This window comes from Odontomachus brunneus, unplaced genomic scaffold, assembly GCF_010583005.1.
Source record: "Odontomachus brunneus isolate Ranch 3 - 2012 unplaced genomic scaffold, Obru_v1 Obru_scaffold_279, whole genome shotgun sequence".
NCBI lineage: Eukaryota > Metazoa > Arthropoda > Insecta > Hymenoptera > Formicidae > Odontomachus > Odontomachus brunneus.
In genome coordinates, this window is record NW_022639729.1 from 208,502 (window position 1) to 235,356 (window position 26,855).

Genomic DNA, 26,855 nt, shown 5'->3' on the forward strand with positions numbered 1-26,855 from the left:
TCCAATTTTTCGCTTTAACTTTGATTCTTCTCTCACGATATTATTATCAGTTCCAGTGCTGCGGAAAATACTTCAGGAATATTTCTAATTTTAATATAACGCGTGAATTACGGGAGGATACATAGTTATGGGATAATAATTCTACAAAACTTCTCGGTATTTGCAGACACCTATCTTATCGCCGTCATCGTGCGCGCACGGCGAACATCGGGGAGGTCAGTCAACTGCAACGCGATGTGAAGTATGCGTTTTGCATGCGCGAGATTGACACGTAGACAACTAACAGAGACCCCCACGACTTGCTATCGACCAGGGGTCGTACTCTCGACGCGTGTTCGAACGCTAAGTACACCTTCTTGATTCTCAAGATAAAACAGCTTTATACGAAACGTTTATGTGAGAAAACTGGAAATTCAAATAAAAAGAGCGTGCTTAGCGTTCGAATACGCGTCAAGAAAACTCTCCAGTTCTATTCTTTCATTTATTTTTTTCATTAAGACAACATACGTTGTGAACATCATTTCAATGATGCAATTTTCTTTCCACAATACAGATATTTTGGTGCAATTATCAAAATTAATGAATTTAAACTTTCGTTATTATTCTAAGTAAATGATCTCAGGCATCGCTGTAATAAATCATTGGTAGTTAAATCTTTGTAAATAGGTTGGATGACATTTAACACTTCGTTATTCATCTCGGTCAGCGCGTCGTAGGCTGCGTCATTTAAACCTTTATAGCTCGGTCAATTTAACGAATATCATCTTAATATTTTAGGGACATATTTACAAGACTCCAAACTATAAAGATATGAAAAAAGGAAATCGATTTTTTGGACCCGTCATACTAGAATACCCCCTTAAGAGGACTGCAAGGTCAGATTGTCTGAGAATCGTGCTTGTTCTTTCACAATTTTTTACCACAAACTGAATGAATATGCGAAAGTGTTATTTTGACGTGTATTTATACAACATATAAGGAGGAGAAAAATATAATTTTGATGATCAAATATTCAATATAAATGTATGATACATGTAGTTAAAATATATTTTGTTTTTCTTTTCAAGGTCGTCATTTTGCAGTAATATCTTGACTCTCAGTGCTTCAATTAAATTGAATTTTAGGTAGAAACTTTCTGTAAGCTTGTCGTTATCGTGTGAACTACTAACAAACTCATGAAAATATTTAATTTTGAAATATTAATTTTTTTAATATAAAGGAACTGAAAATTTAATAATATTATTAATAATATTCCATTAAGATATTTGCAATTTTGTTAACTTTTTTTCAATTTCTATTATAGTGGTTCACACAATAACGACAAGCTTATGGAAATTTTCTACCTAAAATTCAACTTAATTGAACCACCGAGAGTCAAGATATTACTACATATTGACGACCTTGAAAAAAAAAACAAAATATATTTTAACTGCATGTATCATACACTTATATTGAGTATTTGATCAAAATTATATTTTTCTTCTCTTGTATGTTGTATAAATACACGTCAAAATAACACTTTCGCATATTCATTCAGTTTGTCATAATTGTGAAAAACAAGTACGATTTTCAGGCAATCTAACCCTCCAGTTCCCTTAAGTAGTACATTGGTAGTACCCTTAGGTAACATTGGTAAGTTAGAGTGAAACAAGTATATCTTGTTTCACTTTAATTCATTGCACCAGTATACACCAGTTCAGGAAGAACAACAGGTCTGTGGTCAGAAGTACACGATACGAATGTTTCTTTAAATCGATTCACATAATAAGGCAAAGTAATCTGCTCTCGAAAGTTTCTCGAGAATTCCGAGTCGAGTTGTTCAAAATCTCAAAAGAGCGTTCCTGCGATTTTGCCAACAATCTCACCAACGCAAAAGTGAACTCGAAAAAGACTCGCTCGCAAAGCTGGATTGGATCGATAACCATAGCTGATAACTGAGGTGTCACGAAAGGGAAAAAAGTAAGAGTTTATAGCGGATTATCGAGAGCTTCAGCAGTTTTCCCCGTAGCACGCGCGCGAACGCGCATTAATTACGTAATGGAAGGTTAAATGTTGGCATATTATGCGCGCTCGATAGCCATGATTTCGTGCGCGGAATAACCGAGATTACGTCTGATTGGTATATATTACCAAGTACGGCGTATTAATATGTATACCAACGGGCGCAGAGAGGATAAGCCTCCGAAGGGTGTGATCCGCGGATTAAAGTTCGGAATTAGTGCTCCAGGCTGAATGTAATGATCGAGCGCTTCCAGACGGTCAGGGAAGTTGATACACGACCGTCTACGTAAACATCAAAGTTAATCACGGTTGAACGGGTTCTTGTCGTCTGCATACTATCTGCGCTAACGAAAATCGATCGAAGTCTCGCCAATACATCGACCTCCCCTCAGAAACAGCTCCCAGTAACAGTTAATTGATTTCAACTGTTTCGCGGAAGTTGTCCGCGAGTCAGAAATCGCAAAATCGCGATTCACACGTGACGCGAGTACGTTTGATATTGATTCAATCTCGCGTAATTGTTCTCGGAAGCGCTTATCTTCGCTGGCTGGTGACACTCGCTGATGTCAGATAAGAGAGAACCTGTCTCGCAAATGCGAATTTGCCGGAGCTACAAATACGAATATACGGCATTTTCTGCACAACTAGCACCGCCTCGCAATTTATTTTATTCGGGACGAGATTTTAACGTTTAACAGGGATCTCACTGACAGTCTTGTCGATTGACGTCATTCTTCATAACTCGCGACGGATTCATTTTCTCGTCTCCCAATGAGACATGAATTTGCAACGGAATATATTTAAATGTTAATAAAGCCGACAGGAGATCCAATAACATGTAACGACGGCAAACTGATTGCTGATTAGACAAATTTGATGGCACGATTATTCAATAATAGTTACAAACGTTATAATTACAAACATTCCACATATGTATACACATCAGCTTCAAACGAACGTTTACCTCAATAACCGGTTTAATTTGCTATTAGAGATCGCCTATTCCGCATTTCCTTGCTTTCCCACGGTGGCAATGGCTGCGCTTAGACACACGAGAATATATACGTATGCGCGCGAGCCCGTGTCTCTTCCTATTTATTTATCTTGGTGTCAGTTACATGCTCTCACGAATGCGCTATTAACGCGAAGGATACAGCGCCGAAATTTGCATAACACTCGCCTATGTCTTGTTAACTGGAAACGGGTCTAAACACGAATGGTTTAATGTGATTTCCGGGCAATTTCCGCGAAACGGCGTTGTGATCGTTGATCGAAATTAAATCACCACAACTTGCGCGATCATCTTATAATTCTACAAGAGAATTGACTTCTAGATCTTAACAGTCAAGTTAAACAAGATTTTCCTTTCAGGCGATGAAACTCTAACGCTCATTTTGAAACGTCCAAATCATCAGGAAACTAAAGAAAGAAAGGATGGATTAAAAAATGAGAAAAAAAATTGGAACAAAATTACGAATAAGAATTCAAAGCTTTGTAAGTGTGACGGTATTTAATCTTTGACTCGATTTTCTTGTTAGTCTAAATTTCTCGAGATCTCTACTCGTAAAATAAAAAGTTACTCCGATAGCGCTGACCAATAAAAGTTACCAATTCTTTCTTACTATTTTGGCCTGCTAAATTCGAATAGCAAAATTAGCTATTCAAATTAAACAAAATTAGCAAAATAAGCAAAATTAGCAACAGTTTTAGAGATGGACGACAATGGATTTTTATATCATTTTCCTTCGAAATTAATATTACTTTCATGCTTGACAAATCTTTGCAAAAATATACTAACACTGCTATGTCAAAATCAACATTTTCATGGTGAGGTCACGCTGTTAGAGCCATTTCGTATTACGGAAATGGTTTTATTGCTCCGTCAATGTGATCTATTGACAAGTTCCTTGCGTGAATTCGCTTTTGTTTAACGGGCAAGTTTCAAAAAGAAGTAGTATCTTATTGGAAATGTATTTTTTTAACGTTATATTTTAACCATTGTTAACAGTGTTGTCTTACAGTTTGAATTGCAATATGTCGCGCGAATGCGTTAATAGGAATCATTATTTTTGTCATACTATATTTGTGGCGAATTTATTTTAGTAGACTTATTTTAGTGAGACACAGATGTATAAGTTAACCCTATTGACTCGTAAAACGTACGAATTACACTTCGGATGCAAAGTAGTAAATGATGATGAGATTTTAGCCCCGCATGTGTTGCAAAACTTGTACATCGACCTTGCAATACTAGTTGAAAAATAAAAATCGAACCGTGCCTTTTTCTCAAGAAATTATTACATACTAAAATTTTTCCACTGTTATTTTCTTCTTTAGAGCGTTCGAAAATTATACGAAAAATGTGCCAAAAGTGCTCGGACAAAAAATTAAAAGTAGTTGTTGTCCGATTATAGAATGCAAAAGAAATTAAAATTAATTCCTTTCTTTTTTTTGTAGAATATATCGTCATCTAGGGTCACGGTCTCTATCACGATTCTTGTGACTGCTTGCGGATGCGACGCGCATAGAAAGGAAACGCGTGATTAGAAACTGGAAACGCGGAACGCGCGGAGATTCTAGTCGTTTTATTTAGCGCTGACTACGCGCGCGGCCATTAGCGCCTCGGATATATCGCCGAAATTTGCATAACATAATACGTACACTTTGCCGCCTGTAAGGTGACGTATGCCGAAGAGATTACCGCGCCGAGACGCGATAGAATTATGTAATATCGCGTGTAATTCGACGACGTGGAGTAAACTTTGTAAAATCGACGGCCGCGTGCTTTCACTCGCGTATCGATTCGGACGGTTCCTTCTTCGCCGTTCAAACCGCTGCTTTTCACTCGTTAGCTGCGTTTCATCTCGCGATATAACTGATCTGTCTCCAGAGTAAAAGAATACGCGTCAGATCGTTGCAAATAGACACATAGAAAATATTCTCAGATTCTTTATCGCAACTTCCAATAGAATGCAAATGCGAGTCCGATCGATATCTTTGAAAAGACAGAGCAGTCTACTAAAGTCTTTCTCCCGCGCATTTTCATTCCGTTCGTCTGCAAATGGAAAAATGAAGCATCAAGACGTAGAAAGTACCGTGGCGCAAATTGAGTTTGCGCTGCTCGTAAATAAAGAGTTTAGACCGCGAGACAAGGTCAAGGTTGCAACGCATCGATCGGTCGCGGGCGTGTATAACGCGCGTCCTTGCTTTTTCCGGCGTGTACCGATGTTTGATTTCATTTGAAAAAGAGAAGCGAAAGACGCGCACATCACGTCCCGCGTTGTTTACAGATCTCGCGAACGTCTATGTCAGCCTTAATTAAATCAGCGCGGGAGATATTCGACACTTCCTGCACGCTACTCTTAATTATGTTTCCCCGCTGAGAAATTACACGCTGTCATTCTCGAGCGGGCTAATTGGGAATATTCAACTCAATGCAGTTGTACACCACGAATCACGCGCTTACATAAGACGCCTCGGATTAATTAAGCAGCCGCTCGCAGACGTAACACGTCTGCGCGGCACAGCCCGCGCCCTAACTTGCATGAAAAATTATATTGTAATTATACGAGAGACGTATATTTATACACGAAACCGTCATCTCGCGTTACCACCTACGCTACGTTTCGCAATCGCGATTAGCATCAATTAGCAGACCACGCGCAACAATTGAAACATCGCGAAAAAGGAGACGCGCTATTTCGCGGCACGCAGCCTATCACCGTCGACATTTCGTCGGGGAGACATTACGAGAAGTTGTAGATACAGTTCGACTGTTACTAATGTAACAGCAGCGTCGTGTCGCACAATATAACGAACAACCCCGATTAGATTTACGACAGCTGTTTGAAGTCTGCAAGAACGAGCGCAAAGTAGCTAAATACTGGCGGCACCGAGCGTTCCCGCCGTCATAAATTCTACGTTGGTCCACTTTCATCGGCTGACTGTCTGTTAACTACTCCAGCTGTGTTTAACGAGTCTCATTCGAGCCAACTAAGCTCCATCTCGGCCGCGACGTCGCCAACCCGGCGTCGCCGTTCGCCACCGCCGCCGCCATCAGTTCGCGACGGCGTCAATTCGCGCTCTATGCAAATTCGCTCCCGCATTGTCCGTAATTGTGCGAAACGCACAATCGCGGCCCTCACCTCCGTCAAGCCACCCGCGCTCTGTTCTCTCGGCTCCGCCGCTATTTCGACCCGCATATCCCTATTAGGCGTCTGCGCGAGCGCACCGCGGATTAAATAGATGCAGCGCCGCGGGAATTTTCCCGCGATAGAGAGAAAGTACGGTTTGCCCTTTCCGGGCGCGTAACGCGTGTCGCAAGATTTGAAATATGCGCAATTCGTCCGATGTGCGCCGCGATCGATTGTCGACTCGATCATTACAGTCCACAATTCTTATCTAGATCCATTTACTTTCACTTTTACCTCGAACTTATGAGAAACATAACGGCGGAAGGCATAAGACGCGAATAAGTAATCGTAAGTGCACGTTAAACTTTTTCAGGAGACTTGAAATGTCAAGAGTCGCTTTGAACCTCCCAATCGTGCCTCCCTTCAGTAAAGACCGTCATTGTTTTACAATCCTTTTTGATTAAAGAAACAGTCTGTTTGCTCTTCTTGGATATTTCGGACTAATATTGAAACTAATAGGAATGTTAGTAAACAATTGGCCTGGTAAATGTTAAGACTTTATTGGAACTTAATGCATTCATTTTTCTTTTTTTTTTTAAGGAATTTGTAAAACTCAGAATTTTCAGAATGGCGCATTAAGAGACCACTCATAAATTTATTATTTATCGCGCGCGCGCGCGCGAACAAAATTATACGTTTCCATACATTTATTTCATTATTTAAGTAATAAAAGTTAATTTGATACAAAGTTGAAATAGATATATACAGGGTGTCACACACTCTCCTCCGGGCATTTTGTGGAGACGTAGAACAGATTGAGGTGAACATAAAAGTCCTATACCGTTTTGTGATATTCGCAATAATTATCGAGATATTAATTGTAGAAAATTTGTGAATGATCATGCAGGATATGGTAAATGAGTTATAATAGCGACGACTGCCGTTGTGTACTTATACTTTAGGTCAAATTGAACAAAAAAATCCTCTACCATTTTTCAAATAATTACATAGATTTTTAATTATTAATTAAAGAAGATGAGTGCATTACCACGCAAAATCGTGCAATAATCTTCTTTAATTAATAATTAAAAATCTATGTGATTATTTGAAAAATGGTAGAGGACTTTTTTGTTCAATTTGACCTAAAATATAAGTACACGACGGCAGTCGTCGCTACTATAACTCATTTACCATTCTGCATGATCATTTACAAGTTTTCTACAATTAATATCTCGATAATTATTGCGAATATCGCAAAATGGTATGATACTTTTGTGTTTATCTCAACCTGTTCTACGTCTCCACAAAGTGCCCGGAGGAGAGTGTGAAACTCCCAATGTGTATACTCAATGTTTATAAATACGCAAAATATCGCTACTATTTTTCTTATTAATGCTTCATTTGTGTATCAGTTGGTTTAATAGAGACGCACAGATAATAAAAAGATGTACACAGAGAGAACGATTTGGTTGAATCAAATAAACGCTTCTTTGGAATAGTCCAAACGAATTTTTCGATTGATCGAACAAAGTTTTGTTTGAAACAACAAAAATATTTATTTGCGGCTTAGTTCCAAAGAAATATTTTTGTTGTGTCAATCTAATAATTTGTTTGGACTATTCCAAAGAAACATTTATTTGATTCAATAAATCGTTCTCTCTGTGTACATAAGTGTTTAAATATGTGGGTATATACATGTATACTCACGTATGTATATGTATCTCTCGAATATTACTATGAATTATAAACTTTCTACCGCTGAATTTTCCAAACAAAATGGTTAATAATTATGGAATTTGTGTGCAATGTCGGTATTTAATATCATAGTAATTTTTTTCACTAAAATTCTAATTATAGTTTACAAAATATTAACAACAGCACGCTAACCCAAAGAAACACGTATAAAAAATGTCAACTTTAATTTCAAATATCTCAAACTTTTAATTACACAAGCAGTTAGATAGATATTTCAACTTATATGTGATTGAACTTATATGTGAAGTTTCAATGAATTCCTAACAAACTCATTTTACCTCAAAATCTTTTTCATTATCCTCGGTCATATAGCTTACGACACCTCGACCCTCTTGTGTCGACTTTTCACGATTTATCAGACACCAAATCAAGAGAACGTAACATAAATTTTGCCAAGGCGATGACGACGCGATCGGTGCAATTATTCGCGAAATTTGACGCGGTCAAGTCACGCACGTTTGTCTAAAGGTCTGTGGAGTGCGGAGGGCAAAGCGGAATATCGTAAAACGCGCAACAGTGCGCGCGGTCATGGGTGCGGCTATTTACGTAAACCTAATGTCACTTGACCGGCTGGACAGTCTTAACATTGGCTTAACGGCGCGAGATCTCCCTGCCTACGGACGGAGATCGGTGAACCAATTATCCATGTCGTGTGTAATACGTATAAGGCGGTGTATACATGTCGTTACGGCACCACAGCGCAGCACGTTCGCAGCGTGTGCGCAACGGATATCTCGTAAAATAAGCACCGTGGGGTTCGGCCTTACTCACGCACCAATAAGGCAGCATTCTGGCCGGGTCAATGCTTACTGGTTTTGTATTTCGATTCGATTCAACTCGACTCGCTGGCTCCAAGAACTCCTTTGCGCTGCCGTTCCTTCGCCTTTCCTTTTCCGAGGATAGACTGAGCAGGTATTATGAAACTATTCGGTTCTGCACGATCGGAACTATTCCGTATTTCTTAGAAAAATACAAGAGACATCTAATAATCTAAGGATTCCGATCGGAAATCTTTCCGAATAGTTTCATAATATTTGCCCGAGGCACATATCATGGAGCTCTTCAGAATCGAATTCGATCGCAATAATTCCGTTTTCCCTAGAAAAGACGACAGAAATCTGAATACGGAATAATTCCGATCGGAATTGATTCCAAGAAGTTCCATAATACGTCCAAATCGCAGTGTAAAATGACTGGAGTTACTCGGGGATGCAACCGTCTCTCAAGGAAATAGAAACGTATTGACAAGCAACCATTTGCGCTCCAAGAGTGTGATATTCTAAGAAAAAATACTTGAGAATTTATTTGTAGGATATAAATGTATTTATGTGAAATCAAGTTTACTTCTTTGAATAAACTTCATATCTCACAAATCAATTTTCAAATACTTTTCTTAGTGTAGCGACTCCATTTAATATTCCTTATAAAACGTCTTTCAGGGAAGTAGAAATGTATTGAAAACCAAGCCTTTGCCAAGGGTGTAATACATTAAAAAAAATACTTGAAAATTTATGGGACATAAGATTTATTTCTATAAAATTAAATTTATTTCTATGAAATATCAATTTTATTTCAGTGAAATCAAGTTTATTTTTATGAAATTAGACATATTTTTTTGAGTAAACTTTGTATTCCACAAATAAATTTTCAAATATTCTTTTCTCAGTGCAGCAAGTCATTCAGTATTCTTTACAAAACATTTCTCAAGAAAGTAGAAACGTATTGAGAACTAACTCTTTGTGTTTCAAGGATGTGACACTGAGAAGAAATACTTGAAAATTTATTTATAGGATATAAAGTTTATTTCTGTGAAATTAAGTTTATTTTTATGAAGTATAAAGTTTATTTCAGTGAAGTCAAATTTATTTTGGCAAAAGCAGATTCATTTTTTGAATAAATTCCATATCGAACAAATCAATTTTCAAGTACTTTTTTCTCAGTGCCATTCAATATTCTTATAAAACCGTTTCTTATGCATCCGTTTCTCAGGGAAATAAAAACGTATCAAGCCTTTGCGCTGTAAGGATGTAATATACTGAGAAAAGATTTAAAAATTTATTGATGGGACATGAAGTTTATTTCTGTGAAGTTTATTTCTATGAAATATCAAATTTACTTCAGTGAAATGAAATTTACTTTTGTGAAATCGGATTTATTTCTTTGAATAAACTCCATATCCCATAAATCAATTTTCGAATATTCTTTTTTCAGTGTAACAACGCCATACAGTATTCCTTATAAAACTCGAGAAAGATACCGCAACGGTGGCGCCTTTCGACTTTTAAGTCAGATTGGGATCTATCGATAACTGGGTTTAGATTTATGGCGGTCTGTTCGACGCCGGAATTTGGACCCTGTTCAACTTTCGCCGGTCTTATCCGAAGCGCGTTTGCAAACACCTCGTGCCGAAGATTTCCAGTTTGCGCGTTTCGCAGATCATCGTTGCGCGGACGATTCGTAACCGAGAACAGCGACGATCTTTAATTCGCGTGACCGATAGCCGGCGTCATGCCGGCATCGGGCGAGATTGTAAACCGACGAGTCTGGCACGTATCCTGGCCATATTCGCCGAGTAATATACTCTCAGCGTGTCCCAGTTCGAGATAATGCACTTGAGATCTCTTTACGTTTCCGACATACATTCGCCGCTCGAGCCCGCACGGCCAAAGTGGATATCGATAGTCGCGGGCGCGTAAAAGCGGAGACGTGCCGTGAGACGCAAAAATCGAGCCGGTTACAATGATGACGACGAGACGAGACGACGTCTCGGTCGATTGAGAAATCGCGACTGAGAAAGCGGAACGCGGCGAAAGGACGTGTGAAAGCATGTCTGAAAAATTCACTCGTCTCATATTTGCGAATCACGTTTCGCGGCATGTTGCATCGATTGTCAGGGTCGATCTTCAAGAGCTTCTGCTCGCGCGCGTCTTCGTGCAAATTAGAGATTCGCGATCGAAGAATGTCGTGTCGCGCGATCACGAATTTACGTTATCTGGCAAAAAACTTTAATTCGCTAATATCAATAAATTTCTCATAATTAATTTATATAAGATAATAATGAGCAATCGATTAATCATCTTGTGGCCTCGTTTCACTGAATTATTATCACTTAATTTGTACGATCGAATAGCATTAATCGCGTGTTCGCGACGGAGTGGACGCAAAGTGCGAATTTCACTTGCATTCGCGGCATCCGATTGATAAAAGTCTGCCGCCTGCACTTTCTTCTTGCATCGACTGCGGCGTAAACATGAAAGGCGCGATGTGCGTCCTAGATTCTTCGGTAATTCTTTCTGCACGCATACACACACACGGACACACACGCGTATCGCCATTCGTTTTCATTTGCCAAGGTCGTTATGTTGATGTTCCTCCTTTCGAGCGAAATCACCGGCGATTCACGCTCGCGGCAAGAACACGCGTGCCGCGGAAAAACACGCGCGTTTAAAAGTTACGAGATTTTGTTGTTAACGGCTGCGATCGACGCTTACGTAAAGGCCGAACACGCCCACTGGACTTCCCGCTGCGGAATCGCATTACGGTGTATCGATATGTACAGAAGAGACACTCTCCGCGAGACTGTCGAGTACCTAGCATTCCCAAAGAATGATCTAAGACAACGCGTGAGGCATGAATATTCAGAATGTGAACGTTGTCCTTTCAATTAGTGGATTTTGCACAACCGATCGTGAAGGCGATTAATAGAAAGGCGCGATAGAAAGCGCGATATTTCGACAGATAGACAATAACGCGATACCTCGATGCACCGTAAGCAGCTCGGAGTATACGCAGCACACGCAATAATGTTGCCCTTCTTTTCTTTCGCAGACACGGACTGTTCGATCGGGGAGCTGCACAAGCATGAAAAGGAAAGTCCGGGCTCGATGATGCGCGTAAACGGGCATTCGGCACACAGTGCGAAGCAAGAAATGGGTAAGCCTTTTCGACGTAACGTCGTAATTTGCTGTATCGAAAACCGCGACGAGCTCGCAGCGGTTTCCTCGCGCCCGCAACGCAATCAGGACTGCCTCTATACGGAGAGAGAATTTTATAATAAATATTACTATAGGATTTTATAACCAACAATTAGATGGTTATTCTGTATAATTCTTTTAATTACTATCGTTCTTAATTTTTATCCCTTTATTTCGTATGTAACAGATGAAAATTTCTAACGCAATACATTTTCACCAAATTTCCACAAATAAATTTTCATCCACTTATATTTTAGGGATTGATATGTGCTGTTAAAACGTTTGCTCACTGAGAGAAATTATATGATAAAAAATTAATATATTTCCGATCAAAGTACCGATGAATTTTTGTATCGAAACATTCGATGAAAACTATCGGTTCATAATTTTTCGATCGGTTTATCTGATGAAATTATGATCGGAAGTATTCTGATGGAATATAAAAATTTACCGGTATTTTGATTCCAAATATCCGTTTGTTCATTTTTTATCGGATAATTTCTCTGAATGTTGCACAGAAAAAAGGGACATTTTTCTTATTTGGAGAATATCTTTACTTTCAACATGTCAATCTTATTATCTTCTTATTATTTTAATTATCTTAAAAAATTTCCAAGGTAGGCCTTAATTTTTAAAGACCCAAGGATTCATCCCATAGAAGGTCGTTTATTCTTTACCCTTCCTCGATCCGCCGCGATTCGACGAAGTTGTCGTGCCGCTTATGCAATCTTTGTTTCCGACTATGGAGCGACAAATTGCTTCTAATCAAATCACGAAGGATACGAATCGAATTTGATGGATTCCGCGCGCAAGGACGCGCGGCGATTAAAAAGTAACGGCCGTGCAAGACAATGCGCGCACACGCGCACACGCGTCACGTAGCGCACATTGTCTACGGTGGCACAGTGGCACTTGTTACATAAGCCATTCAAGGTGGCGCGATGACGTTACTCGAAGGTGCGGCCGCAGCTCATCCTGTTCTTTCATTAATAACGATCCTCCCTCGGCGTAGTTCCTCGGCCGCCACGGAAACGCAGTGGAACGCTAACGGTGCCCTTTGGAATTTCGCGAAATTCATCGTCGTCGGTTAAACGCCGCTCAAATAAACTCCCACCAGAACTCTGAACCTTTCAACACTTGAAATTCGACGTCTACTCGTCTCAAACAATTGAACTTTCCTTTCAACCTGCTCGATTGACAGCTTTTATTCAAAGGTGCCAAATTCTGTTTACGTTTGTTCTTTCCGGAGCTTTTCTTTCAAATCTCTGATAAAGAGAAAATTGTACATTTACTATACGAGAAAAATAGTATGGTTGATTCGCAAAATAAATCAGGTTGTGCCGACCAGGTTCAATAGTAAAGCACGGAACGATTGATTATGTGCTTGCTGCAACGACAAAGAGATTGCTAAGTTAAGGCCATCATACACAAAATTCCGTACGAACTTAAATCGTAAGCGTAAGGAAATCGACCAATCCCAATCGAGTATTCGGCTCTTCGTAATAATGAAGGGGTTACGGAGAGCCGAGTGTTCGATTGGGATTGGTCGATTTCTCTACGCTTACGTTTTAAGTTCTTACGGAATTTTGTATGTGATGGCCTTTACTGGCGTTGCAGCAGTGACGATATCTGAAGTCTGTTCTTTTCAGCTGCACTGGTGCAGTAAGTTAGAGTATATTTTATTTTACTTTAACTTATTGCACCAATATAGCAATACAGCTGAAAAAAATAGACCACTGGTTGCTCCAAGTAGAATGTATCCGTGGCAAACGTCACCCCGATCAAATTGGGTGCAACTACATTGATATAATTGACTCACTGAAGTAACTGAATCACATCAACTATACATATTATCATCATACAGGAAAAACATAACTTCAGTGATGTAACTGAATTTTCTGTTGCTTGAAGACCAAAATGAAAAACTCGGTTATAGGAACAAAAAGATCCTTGTCGGAGGTTTCCACTTAGCCAATTATTCTCTCATTCAAGTTTCAACGTAACTGAGTGTTTTCAATTACAGTGACAGGGATATCATTTCTCGTCAGCGAGTTTCTCGTCCGGTATCTATTTAATTGCCTAAACTGAAAATTTTTTTCGTACATACAAAAATGACTAAAGTGATGCAACTACTTTCTAAATTTTTTGAAGTGAAAAGTAGCATTTTCACTCGAGGTGGTAGCAACAATCCTGTCACTCGAAATCACAAGAGTTTCACTTAAGATTAGAATAGATTCTGACACCGAGCGAATGTTTCAATCGATTGAAAGTAAATTAGTTTCGTTGGCAGTAAAATGCATTGAATTCACTGTTCAATTTCGATTGAAAATATTCATTCAACAATTCAAAGTCGAGAATTCGTCCTATAGGAGTGAAAAATAACTCGAATTCCGGTGACTCGGCTGTCAATCTACTTTGAAACTTTGCTCCAAGTAATTTAGAAAATACGCTGTTCACAGCTAAATATTTCTCCACCATATTTTTGCTTCCGTGTACTCATTTGAGAGGCAGATTAGGAATTCAATTGTCACATGAATTAAGTCTATTGTGATCCTTTAGAATCAGTAAACGACGATGAAAGGTTGAGGTTTTCATCCTGTCAAAAGCAAGAGAAAAATTTCGCGTTCCATGAGAGAAGCGTCGATCGGAGGAGGGAATTTTTCCGCAGGAGGAAATCGCTCCGCTAAACGCGCGATCGCCTTCTAAGTATACTCTGGTCGTAGTAAAAAATTGAGAAAAGAAACTCATCTGACAGTAACAAGCAATTGCGACGTAAAGTGGATGTATGCGAGTGATGAGAACAAATTTATGATCGTAATTTATGAGCGTCGAACAGCGATCTCGATCGCTACATTCGCTATTAATGATTACGTGCATATATTACGTGGCTTTTAATTAAGAGACAGTCATCATACCGCACTGGTATTATGTACTCGTGTTGTCAGGCGCATTAGATCTAAGAATATCGCCGATTCTGCCACCCTTGGTTGATTATTTCTATATTATTTCTGATCCAAGATGTACAAAATACGAAATGCAATAAGAGCTGGTTTTACAAGAACACTGTATCGGATTTGTAATATAAAATTTTTCAATGGGTTATAAAATAACATCATTTTTTAACATTTTTACAATTTATCACAAACTTTTGGTTCCTACTTAACAAATGATATTAGACATATTGACAAATTACAAGTAGCACTCGTTAACGCGTGTGGCTTTATTTATTTATTATTTAGTAAAAAACTTTTTTGTATAATTATTTATGTATTTTGAATTGATCTTTTAGATATGTTTTAATAATTGTAAATAGCACTAGAATAACCGTGCTCCTACATGGCCTTCATTTTAAATCCCTTTCAATTGTTTTGTTTTCAATGAGTTATCAACAGATAAGCAAACCGATACTGTTTATTACCGACGGACAATTGAGGAAGTGCAAAACAGAGAGTGTATTCATTTTTTAATATAATCTTTTCAATTCTGGTATCTGATCAGCTGGATATTTTTCCAAGTCTATTAATTCTCCTTAAAGTGTGTAAAACCATATGCTGTATATATGGTAGGTCATTGATTAACATACTGAGAGAAATTGTTCAATAAGAAATTAACAAAGGGATATTTCCGATCAAAATACCAATGAATTTTTGTTTTCAATCAAGAAATATTCGATCAGAAATATAGGTTCATAACTTTTTGGTCGGTTTATCTGATTAAATGCCACTATGATCGAAAGTATTCGATTAAATTTAATCGGATATCCTGATCGGATATAAAAATTCATCGGCACTTTGATCAGAAATATCCGTTTGCCAATTTTTTATCGGATAATTTCTCTCAGTGTGCGTGTGAAATTACTTGTCTTACACTGAAAAATATAAAGAATAAAAAATTCAGAAAAAAAAAAATATATTTGCGTCTTAGTAACTCCTGAAGTTAAAAAATATTTTCATAAGATTTTGAAATAGTTCACCTTAGGATTGAGAAGGATAAGTTTAGATATAATTTTTTTGTTCAAAAATGCCATCGAGCGCAATCAGTAATTCTTTGACGACTTGTCATTTCGTCGAATATGTGATAGTTAAATTTATTTGCGCACCGATTATTATCTATTGCTCCATCGTCGCTAGTTGCTTTTGTCACTTTATTAGCGTGGCAACTTTCGCGACAATACGCGTCCGTTATGCAACTTGAAAGTTCCCGAGCGAGCCGATACAGCCCGGCGAAAGATGCGATTAGTATGCCTGTGCGCGCGCGCAACGTACGATGCAATTAGCAGCACATTGTCTTCCGAGTGATTTATTATTCCGAAAGTTTCGGGGTAATTCTAGAAGCGCGGATAGATTTGCATCGACAGCTCGCGGCTCGCGTCTCGTGTTACAACGGTGTAGCTTCGAGCACTATCTATTGGAATCGCCGCCGAAGGATTACGTAACGACGTAACATCGCAACGCGCACCGCACTGTATGGAATTTAATTCGCGCCTCTTCTTTCCGCTTCTCGCATGATCGATTCAAACGCGGGCGCAATTTCGCAACAAAAGCCTGACGCCCAGAAATATATACGGGGTGTCTGATAATTCACAGAGGAGCCGCGTACATGTAGATGAGGTCAACCGAATCCAACTGGACAAAAATTCCTTTACCATTCTTTTCCGAACAATCACGTAAAATTTTAAGTTATTAGTCAAAGATGTGATGTCGACATCTGGCTCTTGTATATCTGACATCTGTATGTTTATATATTACGTTAAATTGAACAAAATGGTCGTCTACCACTTTCCAAATGACCACGTAAATGTTTATATATTAATCAAAAAAGATAGTGTAGGGTTGTGCGCAATAATGTACCAATCTTCTTTGATTAATAACATTTACGTGGTTATTTGGAAAATGGTAGAGAGGACTGTTTTGTCCAGTTTGATCTAATAAACAAGCAGACATCGCCATCATAGCTCATATACCGTATGGCGCGTGATTATTCACGAATCTTCATTGATTAATAATTCAAAATTTTACGTGGTTGTTCGCAAAATGGTAAAGAAATTGTTTGTTCATTTTGACCTAATATACCTATGAATTTTATTATGGCTTCTTCGTGAGTCGCCGGACACCTTGTATATGTATATCGCGTCGATTTGTCGGCGGAAAGCTATCGCGCCCGGGAATGATATAACGTCGACGTTTTTAGCGAACTAGTTCGCATGATATAGCAAGATTTTCGAAGAATCGAGAGGGTGCGCCGATATATACACCGATATCAACCGACGTCGTTTATTCAGGGCGATCGCGAAAGGTTGATCGAGACAAATGGATGATTCATTCGCGAGGTCACACGCGGCTTACGCTAGCGTGAAAATATACAATCTACGTGACGTGCTGCATTTTTGCGGCGTAAACGATGTTAGTGGAGCCGGTGATGGCGGCTTCATTTCGAGAACACATTTTCATTGCGGGAAGATACTTTCCTGAAGACAATAAGGCAGAGTTTTCTCTTTCTACTGCGCTACTTTTTAATGGAGGATCCAATTCCGAGTAGAATTTCCTTCAGTACAAGTGTTGAGACATTATGATAATTCTCAAATTATCAACAATTGGAAAAGTAGGATTTCCTGCGAGCTATAACAGAGAAAATGTTGTAGTAAAAATTGCAATAAAATGTTTGCAACCTTGGACCGAATTGAATGACCGAAATTATTAAATATTTATTTAAAAATGTTATACTTTTGAGTTTATGTCGCAAAATTATTATAATCACTTGAATGTTTTTGTATCGTATACTAGGATACAGGTAAAATCTATTATTTTCATAATAATTTCTACTACAATTTCAACATTATTTAACTTTTTAAGATATTGTAAAAAAATATAAATTTAACGTAAGTTTTATTATATTTTCGATATTTTCGATTACTATATTTACGATATTTTCTCCGTATAGAATTCCCACAGAAAATCATTCTACTGCTAAAAAAATGATCACTCAGTTTATGTTTTTTTCTTGAAATGATTATCTTCAATAAAGAATATTTTCTTGACAATAGTCTCAAAATGCACTTATTATAAATTTTAAAAACATTATCATTATACTACCTAAAATTATTATGTACCTAAAAAGAGCATTTATTCTTTTGACATTATGAAACTTTGTCAAATGTTAATTCGATTCTGTATAGTAAATAAACCGATTTTTTCAATTGTCTTGATTGAAATGTTAAACTAGGATTCAGAATGTTTTCTAAATAAATTTGCTGCTTATGATGAATTTATGGTAGATTTGCGGATATATAAACTTACTAAATTTATTAAGACAAATAACATACTAAATAACTTACTAAATATATTAAGACAAATAACATTTACTCGAATGCAGTATGTATATTTCCGTGTGTGTGCAGAACCACGTTCTTCAGGTAATCTCAATTAAGTTTGCCACGATAAAATCTTACTAAAAACGTGAGACTTAATTAAAAGATAGACGAAATTAGAAATCGGACGACCGCTCAAAAATAAATTTCCTGTCTTGGTATTTTCGTTGAGAAAAAATTGTCTCCAAATCAACCGGAGGATCCTGCTATTCCAAAATAATGAGACACTTCGGATACGTTCTTCTGTCAATCGGCTGTCAATTATCGTTTGATCGCGAAAATTTATGAGAAATTCCTGAAGCGTCTCACGGTGTAATCGGACGCTTGTCCTCTCAATAAACAAATTACCGCCGTCTCCTAATTAAAACGACAATTAATTCCCGTCGTGCGATCGAACCGCTTGTATCGGCGGGGGAATCTCGATCGCACGCCGCGTATGCACACGTCTTACCCGCAGTCAATGGCACGGCGGCGTAGCCCGCCGTCATCTGGATCATCTCGACTATCTAGACCGTATTGATCGCGACCAAAGCAGCTGGTAGCCGCTCTGACAGTAACGTTGGGGCGGTCGCACGGAAAACACACGTGTTACACGAGCAGCAGCGATCGCGATGGAGTCCGCCTCGGCGGCGACGCTCTCGCCGAGGGGAATTTTCGAAAGCCGATCGCGTTAGTCGGGCAAATCCGCGGACGACTTCCGGCTTGTGTTCGCGTGGCGGAAGCGCCCCGACGCCGCTTCCGTTCGACGTACGTGCGTAGCGGACGCGTCGCGGAAATTCCCGCCGTCGAACACGAGCGAGGACTCGCTCGACGCGACTCGTGGTCGATAGGTTTTGAAAATCTCGCTCGGGCCGAAACCACGCTCTCCCTTTATCCCTCTTTCGCGCTCTCTTTTCCGCGACAAGTGAAAGCGCGCGGCTGACGACGGGGTTGATTCCTTGGATTGTTGTGTCGCTCAACCGCGGAAGTGGTCGCGGTGTCGACGAACGGCTCTTCCCACGGCCAGGATGTCGATACGTCGATTGTTGAGCTGAACCTCATTTCGCTCAACTGCTGCACGGAAAATTAATTTTCGTTCTGGCTGCGCTCGAACGCCCGGAATGCTTCGGGCAGCTCCACGGCGGATCCTCCTTACGTCGACGGACAGGTTATCATCGACGATTCGATCGGAAATGTCTCATAAATCTTACACACGTTTTGACATTACTGCTTCATTGCACGCTTCAGCCAGTCCTTGCCGATTCGTTTCAAGAGTCACATTCGTCAGTTGGGTTGAACAAGGCTTGAGATTCATATTAGATTCTCCGATGGAGTCGTGCACGAATTATTCTTAGATTTTAACGTTAAATGATACCGTTGGAATATCTATAATTTACTTCTAGTCATGTAGATTACTAAATTACCGCGTTAAAAAGTGACGGATATATATTTGGCACGCGGATGAAAGCAGAGGTCATTTGGGCTTCGCGATTTTCATAAATTTCCCAACAAAGCGTCGTGACATTTTCGTGTAAATTGTGCTTCGGTCAGCATGCGAGAAGTTATCGGCAAGCGGAACAATATATTGCAGACGCGGATAATTTTATCAGCGCACGCAGCTGTCTCGATCCACGAAAAAAGGAAAAAAACCGAGCGACGTCTCGTGATACATTCACTTTCGGTGAACCAATTAAGCAAACTTTTGCATCACGTTTGCATATAAAATCCGCGTGCAATAAAATTCCATATCTTGATCGCGGAATCTAAAAAAAATTAACAATTTACATGTTCGTATACCGTATAGGATTTTTTTTTTTTTTTTTAGAGAAACAATTCCGTCGACTAATTAACAAAAATATGATTTAGCACCAGAATAGCTCGTATACTCAATATATATCTCTCACTAAAGACAAAGTATTAAGTTAAAAATTAGAAATTAATGAGATAATTATCGCGTCCCTAATTGCAATTTTGCAGAAGGTTGCAAATATCGGGAGAATACGATGCGAACGATTAATTTACGCACGTCGAATAATTGCACGCTGAATATCGCCGTAAAACGAGTCGCTGAATGCTCGAGCGAGCGCATTACGCGAAACTATTAACGTGCATTTTGCCGCGGAGAGAATATATCCTTCCGTTTTAGTACGTGATCGATTGCGAGGGGGATTATCTTTTTTTTCTTCTGGAAGGCGTTGAGAACATGAGACACAAAGAGGCAGTGGTGTAAGTGCGAGGGTAAAGAGCCTACGGTCGATTATCGTTCATCTCGTCGAGCGGTTATCGCATCTTCCAGTGGGGAAAGCACCGACGCGGAGGAAGAGGGGCAAAAGTTCCATGCTCCTTTCCTCCTCGAGCACGGCGGAGGAATACGCGCGTTTACATAACATCCACGATATTCTCGCGACTATCGCGCGTCTCGCGCTTTGCATTGCTAAGTGCGATTTTACCGGTGCGAGCTTTCGTATCGTCGTTGTCGTCGTCGTCATCGTTATTGTTGTCGTCGCATCGCGACGCATCCTGTCTCGCTGTTTCTGTTTCAATGGCTCATTACTTGTGAAGTCGAGTCTCTTATATTTCAGAGTTTATTGTACAATTGCTAAAATACGTAGAGAATGAAGAAAGTATAAAAAAATACACACACACTCGGAAGAAAAACGATGGCGACTGTATAAGTAACAACTATATGAGTTTTGAATATGTAGAATTAATGCATATAGTTTAATAAGCATGTAGCTATAGCAGTTGAAACTTTAGTTACAATAACTACAAAATAGAGTTTATTAAACTATGTGTATATATATATATATATATATATATATATATATATATATATATATACACACATAATGTAAAGTCAAAGATGTAGCTATTATTTCTAAAACTAAACGAAATGAAAGTTTTGCTTTTTTACCAACCGTTTGTTATTGAAGTAACATCATCTGATGAAGGTAGTTCTTTTCTAAGTGCAGTCACCAAGATAAATTCAACAGTGAGAGAAAAATGTTTAGTATTTGTAATTATAATCATATAGAGAAATAATTATTATAAATTAATTATAGTCCAGACAATAATTTTTTAAACAATTGTATTATAATTTTAGTGATAATAATCTTACTATGCATGTTACTATTACTATCTTCGTTTTGAAAAAATAAAAAATATAGTTTAGACCCAATTTAACCCCAACTGACTAAAAAATGGTTGTCTTGACCATAATTTATGCTATTTCTTTATATGATTATAGTTACAAATACCAAACATTTTTTCTCAGTGAAAGACACTTTAATGTTTTAACTGTCAACATAGTAGCCCATGACACTTTTAACTTTTCACACCCTGTATATATATTAGACTGAAAGAAAAATATTTAAAAATTTATTCGTGTAGGACAAAAGTTTATTTCGCAGAAAGATACACTTTTATCCTACAAATAAATTTCCAAATATTTTTTCTGCAATTCTACTTGCAAAGCTCGTAAAATTATCATCTATATAGCTGCTGTTGCCATCTTGTTCTCAGAGTACAGCTCGATCAAATTCGCGCTGAAAGGGGTTTCAACTAAATACCAAATTTCAGATCTCGCCTAAGGAATTCCTTGTGTGAAAGGAAATGCGATCGCGTTCCTACGATCACGTGAACACCTTTGCATATTCGAAAATGCACACAAACGACTATCAGAGGCACCGCATACATTTGAATAAGACGATGTCGTGAATTTTCATTCCGCTAGGAAAATGCATTCAGTTACGTAAAGTCACGGCTTGGCGGCACAGCCGGTGCGGTTTTAAGTTCGATTTGGAGGAACGTCATGCTGTGGCACGTCAGCATATGAGCAGGTCCACGTGACACACGCTCGGCGTGCTCGAATTCTCGCCATTCCGCGATCGCGCTTCAGTTTCGACGGCGTCGGCGGTAGAAAGTTGCGTTTCGCGAGATGCCCGCTCCTCGTTCGCGCACGTTCCAATCGTCTCTGTCTCTTTCTCTCTCTCTCTCTCTCTCTCTCTCTCTCTCTCTCTCTCTCTCTCTCTCTTTTTCTCTCTTTTACGTGTCGTCACTTTGACGAAAGGCTCGCACTACTAATTCGACCGATGTAGCGGGGCAAAGCGCGGCGCGGCGGATGGGTGCTCCCGCGCGCTAATTGCACGGCGCTAATTGACGCTCAAATTGCCGGCTGGCAGTGACATGGTGGTCGGCTCGTGGTGTCGAGATAGTGGCGTCGCGCACTTATAATCGCCGAGTACTCGTGGAAAATGTTTCCACGAGGGCAGGACATTCCGGTTGCTCGGCGCGTCTTTAACGTCACCGAATCACCGTGACCGTAAATTTTCGACAATTAGCGCGCGCACTCGAGAGGCGCACAGCCGCGGGATTATTCTTCGCGTGAAATTGCGCGTCGCACGCCCGCAGCTTCGTTCTTAAATCTTATCGACTTCTGTTTGCCGGCGGACGATGCAACTAAGAATAGTCGCGTCGGCCGTAGGCGAGCGAACCACGTCGTAGAGCCAGCAGGAAGCTAGAAAAAGCTAGGAAACTCAGCGGGTTATTAGTTATCGTTTCGAGGAAAGCCGAGTGGAGTTGAGATCGGGCCACGAAAGACATGTATGTCGGTGAACGGCGCATTGGCTCTGTTTGCGCTCGTTAATCAGTTCAATTGAATAACGTATTAATATATCGGGGTCATCGCGAGGGGTTAATCGCAATGTCCACGCCGGACACGATGGATACTATTGACGAAGCGGAGCAAGCATGGCGTGAGTATAAAAATAATTCGTCGTTTCTCTCCCACCCCTCTCTCTCTTTCTTTCTATGTTTTTTTTAGACGCCAATTTTCCGGGTCGCGGAAAGAGCCGCGTGTGACCTTTTCGCAGAGAATTCTTCGGCGCGAATTATCCTCTATTCGTCTATGACTTGATTAACATGAAAAATTACATTGTCGATGACATGATATCAATCATATGGAAAGCGCTAGCGAATCTGGAAAGATAACGCGCGTACTTCTCGGCGGCGGCGTTGTAGAGCCGCGGATTACCGTTGCGAAATAACAATTCGACCTTTGTGGTGACGTTTGGATATAATGTCGCGGGCACGTGAGGCGAGTGACGATTTATCGAAACTCGACTTACCGCGCTGCCAGGTCTCGTTTAATATATTCCATGAATTGTAAATCGCCGGACGGCGCGGGGCGGTAAATCGTGCGAGGGCATGATTTTCTTGTTACTCTCGCGCTGTTTGCGGGTATGAAGTATGGAAGATTCGGCCGATAGTCATGCAAAATTAAACGCCCGACACACGCATGCAAGATTCATGAGCACGGTGCCACGTGGTGGCGCGCCGCTATCGGTCGACGGCGGTTGAGGAATCCAATTTTTTTTCTTTATCTCGAGCCAGCCTAGGAAACCGTGACCCATTTGCTCTATCTTTCTGTACGAAGAGAGAGAGAGAGAGACTAATATTTCTTTTTTGCGATACCAGTCGATAACCGAGCGCGTACAATGAACGCCTGCTAACTGAATTCCCGAGTCATCCATGTTTGACATTTGGTCGTGTGACAACAGCGATGAGCCTCGAGAGACCTGGGTATCAGGAAGGATTGAACCTTGGAATGGATACTGAGATCTTACTCGATCCCATGAAATCTCTTAAACTTCTGACTGCTGCTCTGCTGTGTCAGCAGCTATGGGCGCGCTAATATTTTTATGTGAGATTGCCTGTGAGATCACTGAGAGAAAAAGGAATGCTCAGTCTCACCATAGATTATTTATAATTTCAACGTCAGCTATGCTTCTTTATTGCTCTGACAGAAAGGTCATTGCAATTTATACGTATAAATTAGAATGTCTGTCTGTCTGTGAATTTCCTCTACTTTTCTAAATCCTTTAAGATGGACCAAAGAACAATGATCAAAAAGGTCGTTTTTTGTCTTCCAAGACAAACGTGAAAACGTTATCATTCCTTATCAATTTTGACTTGCTAAATACAGTGATGCTATTAGAATTATCCGGAAAAATTGGGAACATCTTCTATTTACTTGAGCGTTTATTTGAGCGAAAAGTCATCAGTTTTGCTAGGAGAAGAAAGCAAATAATACTTCATCTGTCTTACGTTTTATTAGGTATTCAAAGCTAACTAAGTTGAAGATGAATTTATGAATATTTTTTTAAATAGGACATCCAATATGGCGACTTCTTGGAACAAAATTGAATGATTTTAATTATGTCATCTTATAAAGTTGCAAAATATGGAAATTTAAAAAGTGCTCACCTAAAATCTAAAAAACTGCTAATCTAAAAGCCTAATAAAAAATAATAAATATTATCAAATAAATTTATTATAAATAATAAATAATAAATATTATCAAAATATAAAATAACTTCAAAATAGAATAATCTTAAATTCAAAACTGTGCCATATTGAATCCGCCATTTTAGATATCGAGAGTCAGTTATTTAAATAATACTGAAAATATCCTACACTTATTGTTTGTGATTTGTGTATTGCAAATAGCAATTTTCCTCCACAATATCGACAGGTTCGGCAATATTTGTAACAATATAGAGAATTATCTGGAGAAATATAACTTTAACCTCAAAATAGCACCAAAATTAGTAAGGAATGATAACGTTTTGTTTCGGTAGGCAAAAACGGCCTTTTTTTACCATTGTTCTTTCTCTAGAACCCTGCGGAAAATATAGGCTATCATGAAACCTGAACATTTCAGCCCCTCCCCCTGACTTCATTCCCTTGATACTTTATCATAATCCGGCCAACACCGGGTAGTTTTATCTACTATACATATAAGATCATGAATAACATTATAGTAACGCTTACTACAAAAAGGAATTTCTCGGCTACAATTTGACTACTAATACAGTTACAGTTACAAAATAACCAGTTGTTTAAGTAAGTCGATTTGATTTTCGTGACATAAGTCAGTCAAGACAATCTGTTTGTGATGTATGAAAATCTGAAAAAAGAAATACTTGGAATTTGTGAAATACAGTCTATTCACAGAAGTGAACCTTATATCTCACAGATTTTCAAGTATTTGTTTCTCAGCGCGTGTATCCATTCCAGGGTTAAAGAAGATTTTTGAGCCGAAAGACGGACCGTCCTCCCGAATAGAAGCTCTCAAAGTCGGAGCTCTCGCGGTCGCGTTATCCTCATGATCGTAAACAAAAATCCCCTTTTTACAGATGAGATGCTGGAGTGCGAGACCGGGTCCCTTTTGGGCAGAGTGGCGGACCTCGAGAGACAATCGCTGGCGCAGAGGGATGAAATAGTTTGTCTTCGCGCCACTCTGGCGGACGCGCTAAGGCGGATCGCCCAGCTCGAGGGTAGAGAGAAGCGAGAGGAGGAAAGGAACGAGAGGAGAAACGAGAGGATGGTGTCCTCGCCCTTAAGGAACGGCCATGTACCTCTCAGGAGTAAGTTGACGAAGTTTTGTATCGATTATGGAAGCCCGAGCGGCGCTCGATGTCGCGGCGCCATGATTCCTCGTAAATTCTCATTCGCTCCGATATTTATTCTCCGTGTGGAGGTAATAGCTGTGATCATTCAAAATTACTATTATTATTATTAAATTTAATTGTTTGTAAAATTTTCATTATTTATCATTAAATTATCTGAGTGTTCTTCTCTTCAAAATATATTTGGCGAATCAGGGCGGATGCAACTCAGGAGCGGAAATTCAATTTTACACTCTTATTTGTGCGAGGAAAGTTTCATTATCTTAAAGTCTTACTGGTTGCCGAGTTTCTTTTCTTATTCTTTGGATTTTGTGGCTTCGGTTGAGCCGGGTCTCAGCGCGAGTGGTCGTAGTGTAACGGAATGCAACAGGATGCATCCTTATGCATCCTGTCGCTTTCTTTCCATTATAAGTCTTAAACTATCCCATCTCTCGCTGCACGAATGAGAATGCAAACGATCCGCGCTCCATCGTTCGTTTTCTTCTGCGGCGTGCCTGCATCAAGGATATACCGTTTTACTCTGACACGTAATATCGCGCACGTAATACGTATCGCGTTTGGCGCTCGGTATCGCCGAAGCGGATACGTCGCGAGGCGCGAATTAATACGTCGACGTGAATGCGGCGATCGGCGACATGCAACCCAAGTCAAGCGTACGTATTTCCGGCGGACTCGCGAGCGAACGAGCACGTGCCCAGCTGCTTCTAAAGTTTCGATCGTTACGACAGCAATCGCGGATACGAAGAAGCCGCGCGAGAGATCGCTCGAATGTACGGAAACGCGGCCCACGGGTGTTATACCTGTTGGCACGCGACGGCTTTGAGGTCACGTTCGGTTTCGCCCCGCGCGATCGAGAACTCACTCACGAACGTGAATGGGGCTCGTAATTAGTCCCGGTCTTCGGCATTCGCGCAGACCTTGGGAAACGACGATTGGCGTGCGGGAAGAAGGCTCCTCTCAAGTCGCCGCTTGCATTCGCAGTCGCGTCCCGGAGAGTGAAATTGCAAGTTGAATTTATCCAAACACAATACCAGGTGCAAGAGACTTGTTGGTGTGATTTTCATTTTTTTTTTTTACTTTAATTTCAGCTTCTTCCTATGAAACTTGGGCTCGTAGAAAAAATGTACTCTCTCTCTCTCTCTCTCTCTCTCTCTCTCTCTCTCTCTCTCTCTCTCTC

General features: G+C 39.7%; 1 protein-coding gene across 12 annotated transcripts in view; it reads left to right on the forward strand.

Moving 5' to 3' along the window:
• LOC116853130 (echinoderm microtubule-associated protein-like 2) overlaps nucleotides 1-26,855 on the forward strand; it is a 64,242-nt gene that overhangs the window by 9,583 nt on the left and 27,804 nt on the right. For 10 of the 12 annotated variants that reach the window (XM_032834014.1, XM_032834007.1, XM_032834009.1 and 7 more), the window contains exons 2-3: nucleotides 11,718-11,822; nucleotides 25,406-25,636. In XM_032834014.1, the coding sequence (XP_032689905.1) occupies nucleotides 11,774-11,822; nucleotides 25,406-25,636 (280 nt within the window). In that variant the 5' untranslated portion in view covers nucleotides 11,718-11,773. Of the gene's footprint in view, nucleotides 1-11,717; nucleotides 11,823-18,779; nucleotides 19,378-21,041; nucleotides 22,964-25,405; nucleotides 25,637-26,855 lie in introns of those variants that run through there. The other 2 variants (XM_032834011.1, XM_032834018.1) reach the window with 2 other exon arrangements.